This window comes from Bactrocera dorsalis, chromosome 1 (assembly GCF_023373825.1).
Source record: "Bactrocera dorsalis isolate Fly_Bdor chromosome 1, ASM2337382v1, whole genome shotgun sequence".
In the NCBI taxonomy this organism is placed as follows: domain Eukaryota; kingdom Metazoa; phylum Arthropoda; class Insecta; order Diptera; family Tephritidae; genus Bactrocera; species Bactrocera dorsalis.
This window is the reverse complement of record NC_064303.1, coordinates 20,652,240-20,674,491: the sequence shown is the minus strand read 5'-3', so window position 1 is coordinate 20,674,491 and position 22,252 is coordinate 20,652,240. Positions and strand designations below refer to the sequence as shown.

General features: G+C 37.1%; 1 protein-coding gene across 2 annotated transcripts; it reads left to right on the top strand.

Moving 5' to 3' along the window:
- The first annotated feature begins 434 nt into the window (after nucleotides 1-434).
- Nucleotides 435-20,345, top strand: LOC105225650 (chromodomain-helicase-DNA-binding protein 1). Of its 2 annotated transcripts, XM_049461652.1 has the most exons (10): nucleotides 435-980; nucleotides 10,801-11,747; nucleotides 11,818-11,985; nucleotides 12,081-13,191; nucleotides 13,767-15,233; nucleotides 16,338-18,193; nucleotides 18,578-18,774; nucleotides 18,853-18,886; nucleotides 18,955-19,080; nucleotides 19,223-20,345. In XM_049461652.1, the coding sequence occupies exons 1-10, from the start codon at nucleotides 972-974 to the stop codon at nucleotides 19,446-19,448; spliced, it is 6,141 nt and encodes a 2,046-aa protein (XP_049317609.1). In that variant the 5' UTR covers nucleotides 435-971; the 3' UTR covers nucleotides 19,449-20,345. The 2 variants fall into 2 exon arrangements, with proteins under 2 accessions (XP_049317609.1, XP_011202523.2); XM_011204221.4 differs by having other exon boundaries at nucleotides 18,578-18,886.
- Nucleotides 20,346-22,252: the final 1,907 nt, after the last annotated feature.

Below are 22,252 nucleotides of genomic sequence, written 5' to 3'. Positions count from 1 at the left end.
TTTTTTTCATTTAATATGTTAAACTCTCTAGATCGATGCTCCTACAAACAAGTAACGGAGGCAAATAGTTGTAATCTACATTTCTAATACACTTGCGATGTGGTTGACTAAATATTGCTTTAGAAAATATAAATATTTAGTGTGTTCTGAAGACATTTAATACTGTGTTCCATAAGTAAAACCTGAGTATGTGTTGAATACAGTTTGAAAATAATGACTGAATATGAAAACAACTTTGATTATGTTTAAGCGGATAATGGCATGTTATCATGATATCATTTCCTTACGGTATTAAAAGTTTTTCTAACAAATATAAATACATATGTACATAAAAGATATTTATTAAACAAAATATTTGCAACTCTGTTTTTAGCTATATCAAGTGTTTTCCAATGAACAATAATTTTTCGAAGTATAACTTCGAAGATTATTCAAAATGGCTACTCGTGTACGAAGACAAGCGATAGGAGCTGGCGCAACATTATTATATTTATCAGTGCAAGAACCAAACATTTAGATAATAGGAAGTGAAAATAAAGTTATAAAATTATAAAATTCGATGGGATGTACATTTTTGACAACTGTGGATGTCACACAAACATAACAAGTTGGAACCATTCTCAAACGAACATGAAAATTTGCCTCAGTTTTCATTTCCATATATCGACGTGAGTTGCTGCAGAATATCTCCCTTCGATCCGGGCTGAAAATTCGAAGTTCGACACTTGCTTCGAATAATTGGCAACACTGAGTGCAATTACGAAAAGACAAAATGGCGATTTTCGACAAATGACTTGTGAATGGGAGACGAGGACGACGTGAATTTTTGTGCTGCGTTGGAGAAAAAATTTTCCATTTGCAATTATCAGATTTAAAGTGAAATTTTTTAAAGAAAATTATTATTTTGAAAGATAATAGTGTATGTTTAATGTCTGCTTTAAGAAAAAGGTGCTTGCTGAGACAAAAATATCATGAGCCAGGTGAGTGCCTCATTGAAATAAGTTCAGAAAATAGTATATTTGACCGCATAAAAATGTAAATATTATGATATTTTTAATAAATCGTGTTAAAAGAAAGTGTAAATTTTATATTGAAAATAAAGATGGTGTTTCCGCGATTAGGGTGTGGCTACAATTCAAATTATTTCTTTGGAGTCTCAATTGGGGCTCCTTTGGCAAAAGGTGTATTAAGACTTAAATACGCGGGTATTTTTATAAAAATGTATTTTTTTTTAACTAAATTATATTGTTTCACCGTTTTCTTGATCTCTATGTATTCTAGAAAGATCTACGTTTCCGATGGGACCAAAATTTAGAATTTTCATTGGGGACCCATTTTTGCTATTTTAGTTTAAATTTAGAGAATCTGGACGATCTGCAAGTAAATTATCTACAAAATGGTGTAAAACACCGTTTATTTCACGTATAATTTCAGTTTTAAAGAATTTCCACGTGTTACGTAACTGGCGAAGCATTGTGAAAATTTTTTTAAAGTCTGGATTTTAGTTTTAGTGAGTACAAAGATTGGTTTTAAGTAATCCTCTTCAGACCATGATAATATTATAAGGCTTTTGCATGTACATCCCATTAAAATTTTTTCTAAATTAATGATTTTTTGGTCTTCTAAACATATTTTTAAAAATTGTAGAGTATTATTTAAATACCATGGTATTTTTGAAGGAATTCAGTTGTAATATTGCCTAATTGGCCATTGCTAGTGAGGATTTGCTCTTGTTAAAAGGAAAGTATATGCAATTATTTCTATTCATCATTCATTCAGTTAAGAGCCTTTTTCTGCAAATATGGACTCATAATATGGTTTTATAAAACCGAGCAATTGTTTTAAAAAAATATATATTTTTATGTTTCTTGAAAGGATTGGCTTGTTTATTGTAGGACCTGGTCTCTATATTATATCTTACAGTCGGGTTTTGGCTTGTGTATATGTAGCAATACTTATTATTATATTAATATATTGAATCGGTTTTTGATAATTTTAGTTATTTTTTTGTATATTTGGTGTAATCTTATATGATCTTCAAGAGTTTGATAATAATAAAAAATATTTGTATTAAAAAGTGATCAAGTTATCATTAACAGTTTAAATTTAATAAGTAGTTTTCTTTTAAAACATACGTTCGATCACATCTAAGACATTTTTTTTTAATGTATACAACTTTAGGAAGGTACATATACTATATACTCAGATACTTCCTTTTATGCTTACAAGAAATTTATTAGCTTAAATACATATTATATGGTGTGGTAGACTTCAAGAAGTCCTTTAATACTAATTCAAATTTTCATCAATTTTAAGGTAAGTAAAATTATCTTTAATATTCTATCAAAAAATGCGTAATACGATCACTTATTTAATGGCAAAAATTAATAGCTTATGTTTTATATGTTGGGTTAAAACTTTTTTCTTTAAAATAAAGGTTTTACAATTGAGTGATGAGCGTTATAACATTTGTTATTAAAATAATATTACAAGAAATACATATATTTAAACTGAAAGAGATAGCCTCGGTTTAGAAAAATACGTAGTGTAAATACCCTTAAAAATCTATGTATATTAAGGATTGTAAGTTTATGTAGATAACTCGAAAATTTCTCTAATAAATTTTTTTTAAACGTGTCACTCTCCCTATTAGGCGGATATTTCCAATTTCCAGAATTCCAAATATCAGTCAATTCGGAAATAGTTGGTAGTTCTTCGATACCCAAGTATAATCCCATTTTGTTAAGATTATTCAATTCTTAATGTGATCTGGCCCACAAACTATACGTTAATCGGTGTGATAATCGAGAAGATGGTCTAATTAGAGAACAATAATTATCTTCATTAGGGACCCTTGACGATTCATCACTATAGTTCTACATAAATCGTTTTAGATGAAAATCACTCACGTCAAAGATTTATACCTTCCAAGGAATTTTTGTCACCTCGTATGCTAATAACCTCTCCGACCTTTCTCACTTCCTCGTTGCACGGAACCTAAACCTCTCCCCCACTAAATCCACTATAACCATATTCACTAACTGGACGAAGGAGTACCGACTTGACCTTAATTTGCAGTCGATGGCGTTAAAATTCCGACTGTCAATAACCTTAAGATTCTGGCTTTGACATTCGACAGCCTGTGCTCCTTCATTCCTCACACGACCGCAATTATTGCTAAAGTGCAGAGCCGCAAATCCTCAAGTCTCTAGCCGGCGGTACAGGGAGAAAAGACATAGAAACGTCCTTTGCAAAATACAAAGTGAAAAGCAGACGAGGAAGCTACAGACATGACAAAACATTACACTCCGCACTCCTAGAAGCATCAAGAGGTCCTTCCTCAACTACGTCTAAAACATAAAACAATACGCCGACCAGACTTCGGACGCAACAAACTTCAGACATGCACTGGCCATGTCAATAGCCATTGGTGCCATTAAAACCTTCGCACATTCCTTCTCAGTGAATGACGTACTTGGAGTCAAGTCACCACCCATTGCAGACGACGAGCTCGAGTTCTGCACCTTGGCGCCAAGGTACAGAGCCGCAACAAAATGATCAAGTCGCTAGCTGGCAGCACATGGGGAAAAGACAAAGAAACGTTGCTGGCAACTTACAAGGCAATCGGCCGGCCGGTCCTCAACTATGCAGCACCAATACGGTCGCCTATATGCAGTGGTACGCAGATGAGGAAACTTCAGACCTGCCAGAATACAGCACTCCGGACCACGACGGGATGTCTCTTGATGTCTCCCATTGAACACCTCCGTGAGACGCGTATGCTACCTGTAAAGGAGCATAATTAACTCCTCTCCAGGCGGTTCCTGCTAGGCTGTTTCCGTAGGAATCACCCTTGCAGCCACCTGCTTGGAGCGGAACCGCCTCCCAGGAGCATCAAGAGGTCATTCCTCGACTACGTCGACGACATCGAACAGTACGCCGACTAGACTTCGGACGCAACAAACTTTCGACAGGCACTGACCACCATTCACTGTGGAGCCATCAATACCTTCACCGACTCCCTTCCCGTGAATGGCGTTCTTGGAGTCAAACCACCACCTATTGCAGACGAAGAGCTCCAGTTGCCGCGAGAAACGCGAGTGACCCTAGCGCAAATTCGTTCTGGATACTGTAGCAGGTTAAACTCCTACTTATCCAGAATCGACCCCGACATACCTAATGTATGTCCTGCATGCAACGAGTCTCCGCATGACACTGGCCACCTCTTTGCATGCCCTACAAACCCTACCCATCTAACACCTTCCCCCCTTTGGTCCGACCCCGTCGAAACACCACGTTTCTTGGGCCTACCGTTAGATGACCTCGACGACAACACAAGCAAGCCTTACCATCCTAACGGGGATTAGCAAACCGTTAACAACAACAACAACGAGCTCGAGTTGCCGTGAGAATCTAGGGTGCCCCTTGCGCAGCTACGTTCTGGATACTGTAGCGGGTTAAACTTCTACTTATCCGGAATCAATCCTGACATATAAAATGTATGTCCAGCGTGCAACGAGCCTCTTTTTGTATGCCTTACTAAACCCACACATCTGAAATCTCTCCCTATGGTCCGACTCAGTCGAAACAGCACGTTTACTCGGCCTACCGTTGACCTCGATGACAATTTACCTATTCCTTACAAACTAGCTAACCGTTACAATAGCGGCAACAACATACCTTCCAAGAAAACTGAGTGGCTACTATATGTATAATCAGTAAATGAATCCCTTGAATAAATTCCGTATACAAAGAGCCAAACTGACAGTTGGGTCTACGTCTCTGGAACGGACATGGATTTTTATCCGTGTATGGATTGTCAACTTGACACGATCTTTTCAAATTATTTCAGGGATTGTATCTTGTGTTACAACAACAACAACGGTGTTGTTAGGAAGTAACATTTTTCATGTAATATCGAGTTGAAAGTCCTTGTCCAGTTGTGGGAACAAAGCTGTTCCGACGAGGTCAGACCATTGGGTTACAAGTCTGAATGTAATTTTAAAGTAATTGAAACTGGATGTCAATCGATATTCCTCTTTTGTAATGGGTTTAGTTTGACTACCAGAACTCCACTCTGAGGCTCTCTTCTCTTAAGGGGTTAAGGGTAGAAAAAATGAGAGTTTTCAGTATTTTTTTTTTGCCACTAAATCATGTTATTTTACAAAAGTAGTAATATATATGGCATTATTATAGGATGTGTTAACTTGAAGTTACGAAAATTTCAAAAACAAAAAATTTAATTTCCAAAGTTATAGTTGTTTGTGTTGACCCTGTTCCAAAAAAGGTACTTGCGGTGACAAGCATAAGTCCTTGGAGATTCATCTAAAAACAATCGGACAAAAAAAATTAGTTTTATAAATATATAATCCCGGGCCTGATCGAAGGATTTTTTTTTTCAAAATTAACAGGAATTTTTTTTTTTTAATTTTTGGGAAAAAATCAACAGTTAATCGGTCTTAAAAAATCTAAACTTTCGAAAAAATAAAAATCCTTCGATCAGGGGGCCTATTCTGTAACTCAATTCGAAAAAAAATATACTAGAATTCGGATTTTTTATATTCTGTAACTCGATTTTCGGATTTTCAAGCCAATTTTCGAATAAAATATTCGTTAGCTTTTGAGTTGTAGAAAGCAAAAACGAAAATTGTACGTATTTATTCTGGCACAGGGTGGTACAACTTTCGCATAATTATAAAGTAGATCCGAACGATTCAAAAAACATAGTTTTGAGAAAAACGCGTTTAAAGTTTCACACTAACGCTTTGAAGTGCCCGAGCTCTCTTTCTTATTTCTCGAATAACTCAAAAACTAATTATCGGATCAACGTGTTTTTATGTTAAATATTTAGAAAATATTGCTATTGATGCGGCAATATTATTTGAATGTAACTGGGGTGGTCAGTGGGGTGAATGAGCCTTATGACTTATTTTTACTGTTGGAATTTTTACATCATCGATGAAAATCGTGAGGCTCAGTCGGCAATATCTGAGCCAGTATACGTGGTAAACATTAAGCTCCAGACCTTTTTAAGGGGGGTACAACTATTTTTTAAAACAAGCTTCAATTGAGGAGCAAGATTCATCCATATCGCCAAATAGGACCATTCAGGATTTTTGTAGCGGGAGACCGTAGTTCGCTATTGTTCTTGTCCGGAGAATTATCAAGGTTTGTTCTGGTTACGTATAGTCGACTGTCGTAAGACTCGCTGCCTCTTGAAATATTTATTACGGGTGCCACACGAGTTAACGCAAAACAAAACCTATAGATTTCTGGAACGGATGATGCTGATAATGAAAAGTAGGTTGTTCTTGTTTTAGTGGCAGTATTCTGCCGAGCTTACAGTCCTTGTTGTTGTTGTAGTGGCAGAGTTCTGCCTTCTTCTTCTTTACTGGCGTAGGTACCGCTTACGCGATTATATCCGAGCTAACAACAGCGCGCCAGTTGTTTCTTCTTTTCGCTACTGAAGGTCTTCCTCTCCTCTGTTTCCCCCGGCGGGTACTGCGTCGAATTCTTTCAGAGCTGGAGTATTTTCGTCCATTCGGACTTAACCAGCGTAGCAACTGTCTTTTAATTCGCTGAAGTGTGTCAATGTCGTATATCTCATATAGCTCATCATTCCATCGAATGCGATATTCGCCGTGGCCAACGCGCAAAGGACCATAAATCTTTCGCAACGTCGACTCATCACTTGTTGTCATCATCCAAGCCTCTGCACCATTTAACAGGACGGGAATAATGAGTGACTTATAGAGTTTGGTTTTTGTTTGTCGAGAGAGGACTTTACTTCTCAATTGCCTACTCAGTCCGAAGTAGTACCAGTTGGCAAGAGTTATCCTGCGTTGGATTTCAAGGCTGACATTGTTGATGGTGTTTATACTGGTTCCGAGATAAACGAAATTATCTACGACTTCAAAGTTATGTCACCAGTGCCGTGAAAGCCAAGTCGCGAGTGCGACGACTGTTTGTTTGATGACAGGAGATATTTCGTCTTGCCCTCGTTCACTGCCAGACCCATTTGCTTTGCTTCCTTGTCCAGTCTGGAGAAAGCAGAACTAATGGCGCGGGTGTTGACGCCGATTATATCAATATCAAGATCAATAAAAGATTGTACCTGCTCGAATAAGTTCTGCAGCTCGAATTATTTTCTACAGCAGCAGATTCAAGGAATCGCACGGTCACCTTGTCTGAAACCTCGTTTGGTATCGAACGGCTCGGAGTGGTCCTTCCCGAACCTGACGGAGCTTTTGGTGTTGCTCAAAGTCAGCTTCCACAGTATTAGTTTTGCGGGGATACCAAATTCAGACATAGCGGCTGACAGTCCTTGGTCGAATAAAAAATCCGGGTCCGTTCCGGCTACTAATAAATGTAAAAGGTAACCTACGTACCATATGAAGTTACAATATGTCTGTGAAATGATTTTTAAACTCAATAATGAGCAAAACGTCCGAATCAGCTAATACTAGTAGTGATTTCGGAATAAATGAATGAGGCCAAGTACATACATACATACGTCGGCCAGCATACCAAATCCAGAAAAACTTGTGTATTCGATATTGATGATATTTGAAGACAAAACAGCGAACATTGTGAACACATGAACAAGTTTATGCCAGGTTATTGTAAAACAGTTATAAAAAAAATATATGACCAAGTATTGGTCTAGTTAGCTTTGACGTAATTGTTACCTTTTATTCCCATAGCATTTCATTTTAAAAGTCAATAACATAAATTAAACATAAATAAATACATTTTAAATTCTTCATAACCGGACACCCACCGTAGCAATGGTTTTATCCGGCTATGGGAGCAGGCCACATATGGCATGGCAAAAATCTGTGTTCAAAATGTATTCTTAAGCCTTATCCTCAATGTCTGGCTAGCAACAATCTTTAACCCGGCGTCATTGTTGCCGGGTATCTGATAGCCGAGCAATTTTAAAATTGATTGATCTCAGAATAAATATTTTTTTTTTTGTTTGATTGTTTTGTTGATTTTTTAATAAATAAATGTTTAATTATTATAAGTAATATGTATTATTAGCCAATTATTTAATGTAGCATACTAGTATTGACATTACATTGATTCAGTGTTCAGCAATGTCCACGGGTAAAATACACCCGGCCACAACGGACAAGTTCTATTTAGTAGCCACAATGACGGCGGGTTAAGTTAATTTCTGGTTATCTTAACCAAGACTTCTTTCGGTAACCTTTTTTAATAAGAACAGAACAAATCGCTGCTAACCAGACATTGAGAAAACGACACTTAGATTCCAAAAAAAATTTTAATTTTTAAAATTTTCAATTTCGGCCCCTGAGTCTCCGCATGACACTGACCACCTCTATGCATGTCCCACCAACCCCACCCATCTAAGAGGTATTGATAACCGTTATAACAACAACAACAATATTACTTCTACCTCTGCTTCCCCCGACGGGTACCGCGTCGAATACTTTCAGAGCTGTAGTCTTTTCATCCATTCGGACGACATGACCTACAAACATACACTACTAAAATTATTATTAGAAATTGTGACATTTTTGGAAAAAAATATATTAAACACAGCCATTCCGGTGACACCTCGGAAAAAAGATGTGCCCGCGTTGGCACGTAACCCCTTAAAGGATCATCTAACTTAGAACTTGGACGAAGAAAAAAAGATTGGATTTTTGGCAGACATTTTTACAAAAAAAACAAAAATTTCGTGACATTTTTTTTTTTCAAATATTTGTAGTCGAAAACAATACTACGTCCATGTCTTTAAGAATTCTATCTCAAAGGCCCGTGTAAAATCTTGCCAACCGACTTCAAAAACACAATTTCGAAAAAAACGCGTTTTAAGAGGGCGCACTTAGCCTAGCTAGCCTCGAGCGAACAAGTTCTCAAGGCTGTATCTCCGAAACTATTACTCGGATCTACTTGAAAATTTAGGACAATATTCCCATGTAACTCCTTAAAAGTGAATCGCTTTGAGCATTGAAGGCTATTCAAGAAATTGACATTAATAACTGTTTCGAGAATTGCTTTGATTTGATTTATTTTTGAGCAAAGTCTTACTATTTTTTGCTCATTTTATTATTATTTAATTGGTGCAAAAGAAACGAATGTTTTAAGTATAAAATGAAAATCGAAAACTTATTTAACCTATCTCGGCGGGGCCTTGAAATAGAACCAATAGAAGTTATTTAAATTTATTTTTTCAGGTGATTTTAAATCTAATTCTTAATTAAATAATTATAAAGGATAATCTGTAATAAATATTTTAATATTTAGTGCAATATACATTTTTTTTATAACTGCTGTGCAAAGTCTGGGCATAGAATTCACTTAATTCTGGCACATAACAGCTGGAATTTTATGCCATTGCTTACTTCATTAGCCACCAAAAATCCTCTTTATTTTATTAATTTTTGCCTCTTGAGCCTCTTTAACCCCTTGCCATAAATTTTCTGTCGGATTAAAGTATAGCGATTGTGGGGGCCAGGTTAAAACTATGATACCATTTCTTGACCGATTCGTTGTGTCTTTTGAGCCATTATATACAACCCATAACTTCAACTCCATTTAGAGCAAACCATTGTTTTGCCAACCTGCTGGTATGCTTGGGGTCGTTATCTTGTTGATAGACCCATCTTAACTGCATTTTCCATTTAGCGTGTGGTAGCATAGTCGACTCCATTATTTGAACATACAATTTGGCATCCATGTTTTTTTAATCCACAATAACGGAACTGTACCATAGTAAGAGAAACACCCCGTGAAACATATTTAGGATCAAATGAAGCGTTTACTGGCCTCCGTACATTAGGGAACCAAATGCGCCATTTTTCGACTGACCAATGCAGGTGCTCTTCCGCGAATTGAACTCTGGCCTGCACATGTCGGGGTTTGAGTATTGGCACCTTTCTTGGGCTCATGCCATAGAGCTTAGCTGCTATCAACTTTTTTCTTATTGTTGAAGCAGCAACACTAAGGTTTAACTCATCTTTAATTTTTTTTAGGTATAAATTGAGAAAAGCCATTTTATGTGGGTCAAAGCCACTACTTTCCTCTACTGTGTCCACGAAAGAGCTTCTTTTCGTCCTCTTATTTCGGGATTTTGTTTCCATTTTTTGCATGAGATTTCGTTCTTCTTTAGAACAATGTTTGGCTCTGCCCAAAATATTTTAAAATTTAAAGAGTGATGTATTCACTAATGAACTGTTGTTTGAATTAACATTAATTAAAATTTTCGCATTTCAATCAAATTCTTTGAAACAATATGATTATTTCGTTAGCACTGCTATTTTAAATCACAGCAAAAAGAAAATACGGAGCATAAAAAATAACGATACTGCAAGAATGTGATAACTGTATCAAAATACAATTTAAACCCAGAGTGGCAATATTTGGGTCCATGTTCTGGCATAAAAAAATTAAATAAGAAGAATTGTTTAAGTGTAAAACTAACAATGTTAGTTTTCAGAAGCCACTGGTATTATTTCGAACACAGTTGTATATGAAACACCTACAAACAAAAATTTATAAGCTGATAGCTAGTGATTCAAAGTTGTTCTCTATCGCTGATTCGAAGACATACATGAATCGAATTGACAGAATCAGACAGAGTAACGGATCAATTCGCGATTATGAACAAAAATTTATTACTCTAGCCCTAACCTTTTCTTCTGGACGTTACAAACTTTGTGTGGGGTTTAAAAATCCGCTCACCTTCACAGTATCAAAATATAATAAATCGGCTTTATTTTTTTAATAATTTCCCACTTATTTAACAAAATTTCCTGTATTATATTTTAGGTACACAATGAATCCATCAATAGCATAGGATCGGAAGAAAATGACGACAACCAAGAAGATCCGAACGCCTCTGGAAGTGGCAGTGGCAGTTCTTCAGGATCTGATTCCGATTCAGATAGCTCAACATCATCTTCTAACTCAAGCAGAAGACATAGTTCGCCAGACCGCGCTTCGCATGCCAGTGACCAAAGTTATGACAGCGATGATAATGCCCAAGATGGGCATACCCAACAACAAGCAAAAAAAGATGTCGATAATTCTGGCTTTCCGCCAACGGCAGCAGCAGCTCAAGAGGATACCAAAACCAATGGTTACTCAGATGACAACGATTCGGAGAGCGTTTCGAATTCCGACTCTAATTCAGAAAGCAATGAAGACGAAGATGAGGAAAATGAAGGTGCAGAAATTAAACAAAATAAGTCCACACACAATCTTACCAACAACACATCGGCAACAACAGTTAATACCACTACAAACACATCAACAACAGACAACAATACCTCAAATGCAACAAACGACGGCGAAGAAGACTCGCAAGAAGGAGACACAAGCTTTGGAGACGAGGATGAGGTCGACCACAATAACACAGCCGAAGGTAGCGAGAGCAAAACTAGAACCGACAATGTGGCAACATCGAACCCAAATATGGTATCCCAGTCAACCCTAGCAGCCACCACAACATTATCCAAACGCAGTGTTGAAAAAATGCAACATGTAGAAGACGATGATGATGACGACGGCGAAGCATCGGACTCTGGAGAATCTGTCGAAAAGAGTTCTAACTCGTCAGCTGCAGAGTCACCAACTGCCAGCAGTAGCAGTAGCAGCGAAGACGATGAAGACGACTACCAGCCAAAACGAAGTACGCGCACTGCTAGAAAACCACCAATTGTAACAACAGCAGAGAAGACCGCTAAGAAAACGATAAAAAAACGGAAAAAACAAAAGTAATTAAACACAGTCTTATTAAGGGAGACAAAAGTCTATAATTTAAGACCAAATTTTGTTTGTGTTTAGTTGGGACTCAGACGAGAGTGATGAAAGCAATGCGGACAGCGATATGTCAGCGCCACGCCGACGAAAAGTGAACACAAAGGCGGGCAGTACCAAGGTATCACAGCGTCGTGGGAAAAAATCTTCCTATTCCAGCGATGAAAGTGATGATGGTGAGGAAGATAGCAAAAGGTAAGATTACCTATGCGTTTAAATTACGATACCCTCAACAAATCTCGTCATAAAAAAATTATGCCAGAAATTTTGTACTTTCGATATTTTATTAGGTTTGGAACGCGACGAGCTGCAGCCGCGGTTAGCTACAAAGAAGCTTCAGAAGATGATAAAACAGACTCGGAAGATCTCTTAGAAGTCGAATATGATGAGAGTCAAGCGGCGGTTGCAGAAGAAGAGGAGAAATGTGAAACAATAGAGCGTATCTTAGCGAAGCGTCAAGGTCGAAAAGGTTGTACAGGAAACCCAACCACAATTTATGCCATAGAGGAGCATGGCGTCGATCCTAATGACGGTGTCGATGAGAACGATTTAGCAAATACTGAAACGCAGTATTTGATCAAATGGAAGGGTTGGTCATACATACACAACACTTGGGAGTCAGAAACTACGCTACGCGAACAAAAAGTTAAAGGCATGAAGAAACTTGATAATTTTGTGAAAAAGGAACAAGATATTGATTATTGGCGTCGGTATGCTGGCCCCGAAGATATTGATTACTTTGAATGCCAATTAGAATTACAAAACGATTTGCTCAAATCTTACAATAATGTAGATCGTATCATAGCGCGTAACGAAAAGCCAGATGGCATGTCTGAATACCTATGTAAATGGCAATCGTTACCATATGCTGAGGCAACTTGGGAAGATGGTTCATTAGTTCAACGCAAATGGCAACGATGTGTAGAACAATATGAGGAGCGAGAAATATCCAAATGCACACCATCACGCCACTGTAAGGTGCTGAAGTATCGACCAAAATTCTACAAAATACGCGATCAACCCGACTTTCTAAGCGAAGGCTTAACCTTGCGGGATTATCAAATGGATGGTCTCAATTGGTTACTACATTCGTGGTGCAAAGAGAATTCCGTTATACTTGCCGACGAAATGGGTCTTGGTAAAACCATACAAACCATTTGTTTTCTTTACTCATTATTTAAAGTGCATCACTTATATGGGCCATTTTTGTGTGTCGTGCCGCTAAGTACTATGACAGCGTGGCAGCGCGAATTTGATCTCTGGGCACCCGATATGAATGTCGTGACATATTTGGGTGATGTAAAATCGCGTGAAATGATACGCCAATATGAATGGCAATTCGATGGTTCGAAAAGACTGAAATTCAACTGCATTCTTACAACATATGAGATTGTGCTGAAGGTAATGTGCAACAATTTTTAAGCTAATAAAAATTAAAAATTTAGTTAAAGTTAAATATGTGAATAGGAAATGAATACATCTCGAGCAGGGTTTAAAATTTTTTAATTAGACAATTTTTAATCGACGATTGTGATTAATAATTAAATTTCCCAAAATCAGAAATAAATTTTCTTTGTTCGGTATTTTAAACATTGAAAAATTATTTTTATTTAAGATTTTCGGAATTTCAAAATAAAAAAAAATTAAAAAAAAATTGAAATGTTAACTCAATTAGATTTTAAAGCTTTTAATTAACCCTAATCTCGACTAATATAAATAGAAGATTAAAATTTTCATTATGTTTTATTATTAATATAATAAAAAATAATATATATATATAAAATAAATAAAACAAGCGATTGCTCTCGCGTCTACAATTCTGGCATTACAAAGCACTGATGTGAACTTCAAAAAATAATAATTTTAATTTTCCTTTTGAAACCTTTTTATTTGCAATATTTATTGTGAACATTTTAGTATTATAACTAATAGCCTCATAACAAAGTTTTTGCTTTATTTTCTTCACTTGTCAATAGGATAAATTATTCCTAGGTACCTTGCAATGGGCCGCTTTACTAGTTGACGAAGCTCACCGCTTGAAAAATGATGATTCTTTGTTGTATAAATCTCTCAAGGAGTTCGAAACGAATCATCGTTTGTTAATCACTGGTACACCCCTACAAAATTCACTAAAAGAACTATGGGCCTTGCTTCACTTCATTATGCCCGATCGATTTGTTACTTGGGAAGAGTTCGAATTGCAGCATGGAAATGCTGCCGATAAGGGTTATACAAAACTGCATCAACAACTTGAACCGTACATATTACGGCGAGTGAAGAAAGACGTCGAAAAATCATTGCCAGCGAAGGTAGAACAAATATTAAGAGTCGAAATGACATTAATGCAAAAGCAATACTACAAATGGATTTTGACGAAAAACTTTGACGCTTTACGCAAAGGCAAAAAGGGCTCCACCTCTACGTTCTTGAATATTGTAATCGAATTAAAGAAGTGTTGCAATCACGCTTCGCTCATTCGGCCATCAGAATTCGAATTGATAGGTCTACAACAGGAGGAAGCACTACAAACCTTGCTAAAAGGTTCCGGAAAATTGGTACTTCTTGATAAGTTATTGTGCCGCCTGAAAGAGACCGGCCATCGAGTGTTAATCTTTTCGCAGATGGTGCGCATGCTGGACGTGCTAGCTGATTATCTGCAAAAACGACATTTTCCTTTTCAACGCCTTGATGGCAGCATAAAAGGTGAAATGCGACGTCAAGCTTTAGACCACTTTAATGCCGAAGGTAGTCAGGACTTTTGTTTCCTGTTGTCCACGCGCGCTGGTGGCTTGGGTATCAATTTAGCAACGGCCGATACAGTTATCATCTTTGATTCCGATTGGAATCCACAAAATGATTTACAAGCACAAGCGCGTGCACATCGAATTGGTCAAAAAAATCAAGTGAATATATATCGTTTGGTGACAGCGCGTTCAGTTGAGGAGCAAATCGTGGAACGAGCGAAACAGAAAATGGTACTTGATCATCTTGTTATACAGCGTATGGACACTACAGGTCGTACTGTTTTGGACAAAAGTGGTGCGAGCTCATCCAATGCTACACCATTTAATAAAGATGATTTGTCAGCAATTTTAAAATTTGGTGCCGAAGAGTTATTTAAAGATGAACAGGAGAATGACGATGAGCTAGTTTGCGATATTGATGAAATCTTACGGCGTGCCGAAACGCGAAATGAAGACCCTGAAATGCCGGGCGATGATTTGTTATCTGCGTTTAAAGTTGCTAGTATCGCTACATTTGAGGAGGAACCCAGTGAAGCGACTAAAGACGACGATAATATGGGTGGCGAGGAGGAAGATACCAAAGATTGGGATGATATAATACCGGAGGATTTCAGGAAGAAAGTCGAAGATCAAGAACGCGTTAAAGAAATGGAAGATCTGTATTTACCTCCACGAAGAAAGACTGCTGCAGCAAACCAGGTGGGTATCGTTTTTTTTTATAATAATAACTCGTATACATTGTGGCAAAAACCACCCGAAATTGTAATTAAATTCCCCGAAATGAAAGGATATTTCAAAAATATATAGTTTGCTAAGTTGGTTGTCCTTAATTACTACACCAAATATGAGCGCGATATATAATGTCAGCTGCTTAAGGCCTCTTCTGAGTGTGAAATTTTGGAGTAATCGATTTTTTTGTTGCATTATCGGATAGTATACACTGAAATAAACATTCTCTCAAATTTTGAAATTCAAATTACGGTCGCTACAGCGTATCTTGAAGAAAGGTAACATAGCGACTCCAATCTTTAAACACATTTTTCCCAGTATAGTGTTTTTCAAAACGGTTTCCACTCTCGAAGGAGTTTTGGAATTGGTACAAAGCATTCAAAGACAGTCGAGAGATCGTTGAAAACATACCTCGTTCTGGACGACTTTCCACCTTTTCAAACTGTAGAAAATATTAAAAAAGTGAAATATGGTGTTTGAAAATCGTCAGGCAAGTGTTAGAGTGATGGCAAGAGAGGTCGACATCTCTCGCGAGTCAATTCGAATGATTTTAATAGATACTTTAGGTATGAAACGAATTCTTGCTGGACTCGTCCCGATAAAGTTGAATTTTCAAATTGAGTACTGTCAAAAGGTCTCTTTGGACTTGCTTGATTGTGCGAATTCCGATCCCACTCGATCGAAGAGATAAAACAAAATTCGCTGAAGAAGCTGCAGGCCATCCCAAAAAGTGCTTATGAAAAATGTTTCGAGGACTGGAAAAATCGTTGGCGTAAGTGTATTACATCAGGTGGATTTACTTTGAAGGCGACAAAATAAATATTTAGGAATAATTAAATATTTTGCGCTTTATACAATTTTCGGGTACTTTTTTGTCACAGTGTATATTAAAAAAAAGTTAGTTGAGTGGTAAATAATATACATATATAATATATAACAAAAAAAAAACAGTTATAAATCAAATAGGGATGGTTTACAATTTTTTGAATGATGTATGCATATATGTACATACATATTAGTTTTGTATTGTCTATATATGTATATTCATGTAACGAAAATGTATTATGTTTTAAGGATTCCAATATGTCATCTAAACGCGGTGGAAAGAAGGGTCAACCGGATGAGTCAGGTGCGGACTCAGATTATGAACTTGGTTCGGATGTTAGTGGGGAAGACGGTCGTCCAAAGAAACGTGGTCGGCCTACGAATAAAGAGAAAATACCTGGATTTACCGATGCTGAAATCAGGCGTTTTATCAAGTCATATAAGAAATTCCCCGCCCCACTTGAACGTCTAGAAGCGATCGCATGTGATGCTGAGCTGCAAGAGAAACCGTTGGCAGAATTAAAAAGGATCGGCGAGATGCTACATGATCGATGCGTGCAATTTCTTGAAGAACACAAGGAGGACCCTCCAGTATTGCCCAAAAATCCAACAGATGACACTGTCGCTGCAAAACAAAGACGCACCCGTGCCACATATTCCGTTAAGCTGGGTGGTGTCTCGTTTAACGCCAAAACGTTATTATCATGCGAAGAAGAACTGAAGCCGCTCAATGATATCGTACCAAGTGCGACGAGTGAACGCTACAGTTGGCAACTGAACATTAAAACTAGACCTGCGAATTTCGACACGGACTGGGGCGTCGAAGAAGATTCTAAGTTATTATGCGGCATTTATCAGTATGGTATAGGCTCATGGGAGCAGATGAAAATGGATCCAAGTTTAAAACTGACTGAAAAAATTCTATTCAATGATTCTCGTAAGCCACAAGCGAAGCATTTGCAATCGAGAGCGGAATACTTGTTAAAAATTATTAAAAAGAATGTTGAACTAAAAAGGGGGGTACAACGCAAACAACGTAAACCGCGTAAGCCACGAGAAGCTAAAGTCAGCGGTACTGCCGGCACTAATGCAAATGTCTCCCTCACACCCGAACGTAAGCCAAGACACATATCCGAGTCCCACCTTGGAGACGATGCATCGCAGTCAGCACACGAAGGAGCAGAACGTAAACCACGCTCACGTGATAGTACTTCCAAAACTGAAAGCGTTGACCATGACGCAACTACAACTCTTGCAGAGTCTACAGATATTGCTGCAGCTGCAACTATAAAAAAGAAATCCAAACGCAGTTCTACAGGAAAAGAAGGTAAAACTGGTGGCCGCACAAAAAAATCAAGTGCATCCGAAGCAACGGCGAACAACAAACCCATGCATTTTACAGCGAACAATGAACCACGTGCGCTCGAAGTACTCGGTGATCTTGATCCCAACGTGTTTAACGAATGCAAAGAAAAAATGCGACCTGTGAAGAAAGCTCTAATTGCTCTCGACCGACCAGATACTAGTCTCTCCGGTCAGGAACAAGAGCGACACACCCGCGAATGTCTGTTATCCATCGGCCGTCAAATCGATGCTTGCTTAGAAGCTTACAAGGAACCCGAAAAGAAAGAATGGCGGAGTAATTTATGGTATTTTGTGTCGAAATTTACTGAATTTGATGCGAGAAAACTATTCAAGTTGTACAAACATACATCAAAGAATGCCGAGGAGGCAGGAGCAGGTAATGGTGCTGCTGGTGGTGCGAGCGCTGTGAATTCAACTGAGAAAAGTGCCAAAGCGAATTCTCAATCGCCCAAAAAACGCCCACGCAGTGAAACTTTAGCTCAAGTTGAAAACGGCACCACGGCGGTTAGTGAGAAAAAGAAGAAGAAGAAAGACAAAGAGAAAGATAAAGCTAAAGAGAAGGACAAGGCACGTGATAAGAAGGAGAAACTTGGCGTTGGCCCAAATGCGGATAAATCGAAGCGCATGCCTGTAATAGATCCATCGTTGAAGAGAAAGCGGGATGAAAACGATGTAGGCGGAAATGCTAGCGATAGCAAGGGAATGTCGTACAAACGTCAAAATATGAACGTTGCTAGTAGGTAAGTTTCATAGCTATTAAATTATACAATTATATGCATACTCGTATGCAATCAAATTCCTCTCTGTTAAATGCGCTCTCTAACAATATATGGCGACATCTGTACTCAAAAGCTTTGCAAGCGCTGATTTGCAAACAATTTTTTCACGTTTCGTATTTTTTCTTTCACAAATTACTTTTTTCTTCGGGCTATAAGCAAAATGTTTTTCGTAGCTGATTTACATCACTTCGTTAAATTCGATTGATAAAGCATAATCATTCGTTGTGTTCATAAAATATACATATACAATGTACTTAGCCATTATGCTGCTACTATTCCAAAAATTATAAAAAAGATGATCAAAAGCGAAATGGTAATTACTTTCATAATAAATATATTTTCTAGAAATCGCGATCGCAATGATGAACGGAAAAAACAGTACACCACTGATGGCGTTGGTTCTACAAATCGTGGCAACAGTGGTATGACACCTGCTGGTAGTGGCGATCGACGCAGTTCCATGAACTCGCCTTCAACGCAAAATAATCGTAGTATACACGGTGGTAATCCAAGAATGCCGCCTACTGTGCCAGGAACCCCAGGTAATGTAGCTGGCAGTGGCAACTATAACTCTACTGGTGGGGCATCCGACTCACGTAATATGTCTTCTCCTTATGTAGATGGCAATGATCGTTGGGGCCATGGTCGTGATCGGTAAGCTATATTGATTTTAATTTTTGAGTGTAAACTCTTATAATAATCGCAATACTTAAATTTTTTAGTTACGGCAACGCAGATTACAAACGAGAGCGTTACGATAACTATAGTGGCCGTGGCAGCGTAGGCGGTGGTAGTTATCACCGTGATCATCGCGACCGTGATAGAGATCGAAGACCTGATAAAAGACGGTAAGTTAGTACAAAGTATAAGATTAAATTTGTATGTATTCAAGGAGTTCAGGTGTATATCCTAAATTAATTCCAATTTTCGATCTTAAGTTCTTATGCAAAGCAAATTCATAATTGTCAATTCAAATTTTATTTCACTTAGATATCCCCCTCCTCATGCACCTCCTCCCCTGCCATATGCTGGTTATCACATGCCTGCCAACTATTACATGGGCAACGGTAGTTTGCCACCGGGTGCAGCACCACCACATGGCCCATATCGGGGTGACCCGCGCTATGCATCTACTGGCGATTGGCCACGGGACAGTCGTATGGATTTTCCTCCCGATTATCGTAGAGGTGACTACGAACGGCGTCCGCAATCATAAATTCTGCCAGTTCATCACAAGCACTATACTGCTAAACATTTTTTGTACTGTGTTATGATCATAATTTCTCGTCATATGCCTATAGTTACTATAATGTTACAAACGCAAAAACCGCAAGCCGAAACTATTGGATAAGTGGTTGTAAGAAATATGAAATCAAGTTATTTCTAAATCACAAAAAAAAATATTAATTATAAATCTGTAAAAAGTAAAGTAGTCATAAACTTATTTAAGCATATCCAATCAATCCTTTCATTTAAGATTTCCAAATTGGAATCAACAGCGCTTTACATTTCACTTGTTTTGAACTCTTTTTTGTAAAACATATGCGTACACTTGTTTATATTTAATGCATAAAAACAAGTTTTCTACGTAAACATTTAATATTATAAATCTTATGAATTAAATATGTGGGTGATGTAAATTAATTAAATTAGTACTTTAATGAGTAGAATGAAATCAATATGTATAATGAATTAAAGAGCATAATTATTTTGTATTTATACTTAACATTATTAAGTTTTATTGTAGCATTAATTCCATTATACATACAATATAACTGTAGCCAACTGATATGATATATATACATATATAGTTAACGCATAAGTTTATAAGAAAAAAAATTAGAATAACATAAAGCAACAATTTAACTTGTAAAACTGTAATTAGATGTGTACAAAGGAAATTATAACTTGCTATTTTTTAAATTAATTTCAACAAATATTAAACATAGATATAAGCACCACAATCACATAGGTAACATTATTTTTTCTAATACATAACATAGTTAGATTTTTTTGTTTGGTTCAGTTGCAGTCGCATTGTTGTAAGCATGTGATTGAAAGTCGATATAAGACAATGAATAAATAAAAACCTAATTATAATATACATTTTAAATATTCGTTTTCATGTTTATACTATAATGAACGACTATGTCTATAATTACAATTTGACAATTTATGCTGCGAATAAGTAAAAGGGGATGCCAATTAACTTTAAACTTCATTAAACATGAGTAAACTTCGAAATCTTCGAAACAAATTACTGAAAATAACTGAAAGTTTTATTGAAATTGTATTATTTATTTATATCAAAATTTTATTATATTAAATGTCCGGTGAATTCTTTCAAAAGTTTGCTAGTAACCATAAAAACCTAGGTTAGATTTTCTTTCTGACATTTATTAAACAAAATGAAACAAAACTATATTTTAACATCTTTGTTTGAGAAACACGGTTAATTTCAAATAAATACCGACATGATGATTATTGAACGTGTAGCATCGTGATCCCTCAATCATCTAAGTATATGGATCACGATTCAAATATTACAATAAAAGAAAAGCCCTATAAACTTTGACTTACTGACATACTTAAATAAAAGCGTTGAGGGGTGCTTTTCTGCCGCCCAACGTTAATGCTGAGGCGGTGAATTAGTTTATTAATAATACTTAAATCCGTTTGTACATGCATTAAATATCGCGCTACAAGATATTTTTGAGACAAATTACAATTTCATAGTCTTCTGAAGCCAACTTGACTTCTTAACGCGATGTAACCCTTACAAAATCTATGAGCGTCAGGAATTTTTGCGGTATAAAGTCCGGAAGTTCGACCTTTACCTTTTTATTAGGTATTATAAATTTTTATTTGGGAACTGGCGTGGTTCTATATATCGAATATGGTCGAGCAGGTCCCGAGATATAATATGATTTTACCTAAAAGTGGGCGGTGACACACCCGCCGTCCAATTTTGACACCGGCTCGCTTGATTATTTTACAAAATAATTTCCGTTGATATCTATAGACTTTTGCATGCGATTGAACCAACTGTCGAAACACTTTTGCTTATCTGATTTAAATATTTCCAACACATGCCTTTTGAACGCATCAACCGCCTGTTCAGGTGTCGTTCGTTATTTTTTAAGAACGGGTATAAAAAGAAGTCATTCGGCGCCAGGTCAGGACTATACGGAGGATGTCTCATCAAATTTAATATTGCATGCTCAAAAATGAATGTTTTTTTAGTCAAGGTGTGAGAGCTAGCAATATCATGGTCTAGAGTGATCCGTTTCCGGCGGTTGGCTTTCCTAATTTCTTGAAAGACAACTAGCAAACGAAAAAAATAGGCAATCATTTGCTTGGAAGTGTTCGGCTCGTCTTGGAACACCTATACAATATACTGCTGTTTACTTCCAGGCTCATACGCGTAAATCAACGATTCATCACCTGTTACGATGTCATAGACGTGTTTCGAATCACCACTATCGTATTTTTAACATTTTTTCTCGACCAATCGACACGAGTCTTTGTTGAGCGATTGACAAAGTGTGTGAACAAACTTTTTTAAAGTCAAATGTTTATGCAGTATTGAATGTATGCTAGTCCCATTACTGCCTATAGTTGTCTCTATCTCACGATGGGTCATACGACGTTCTGGCAATATCAGTTTGCGCACAGCATCAATAGTTTTCGAAACAACAACTGATTTTGGACGACCTCCCCGAAATTCGTCTTTGAATATTCTACGAATACGAATTGAATTTACCATACCATCGATAAACACTGGTCTTTGATGGAGCTTCATCGCCAAAAGTTAAATTGAGTACATCGGGGCATTGTTATTGTGTTAATCCACGACGAAAGTTGTAAAAAATAATCGCGTAGTTATATCCCTTTTAATTTTTACGCTATGAAATGGCAATCAGTCCTATTCCATTCACATTCTAGCGAAATGTCAAGGAACCAAATACTATACCTTTATGAAAGGTATTGAAACTAGCACCGAGATATTGATCATAGTTC

Excerpts from the sequence above, each read along its gene's own strand:
- LOC105225650 (XM_011204221.4), top strand. Across the intron at positions 11,748-11,817 it reads AAAAAACGGAAAAAACAAAA|TTGGGACTCAGACGAGAGTG; the intron begins GTAATTAAACAC and ends GTTTGTGTTTAG. Across the intron at positions 13,192-13,766 it reads CATATGAGATTGTGCTGAAG|GATAAATTATTCCTAGGTAC; the intron begins GTAATGTGCAAC and ends ACTTGTCAATAG.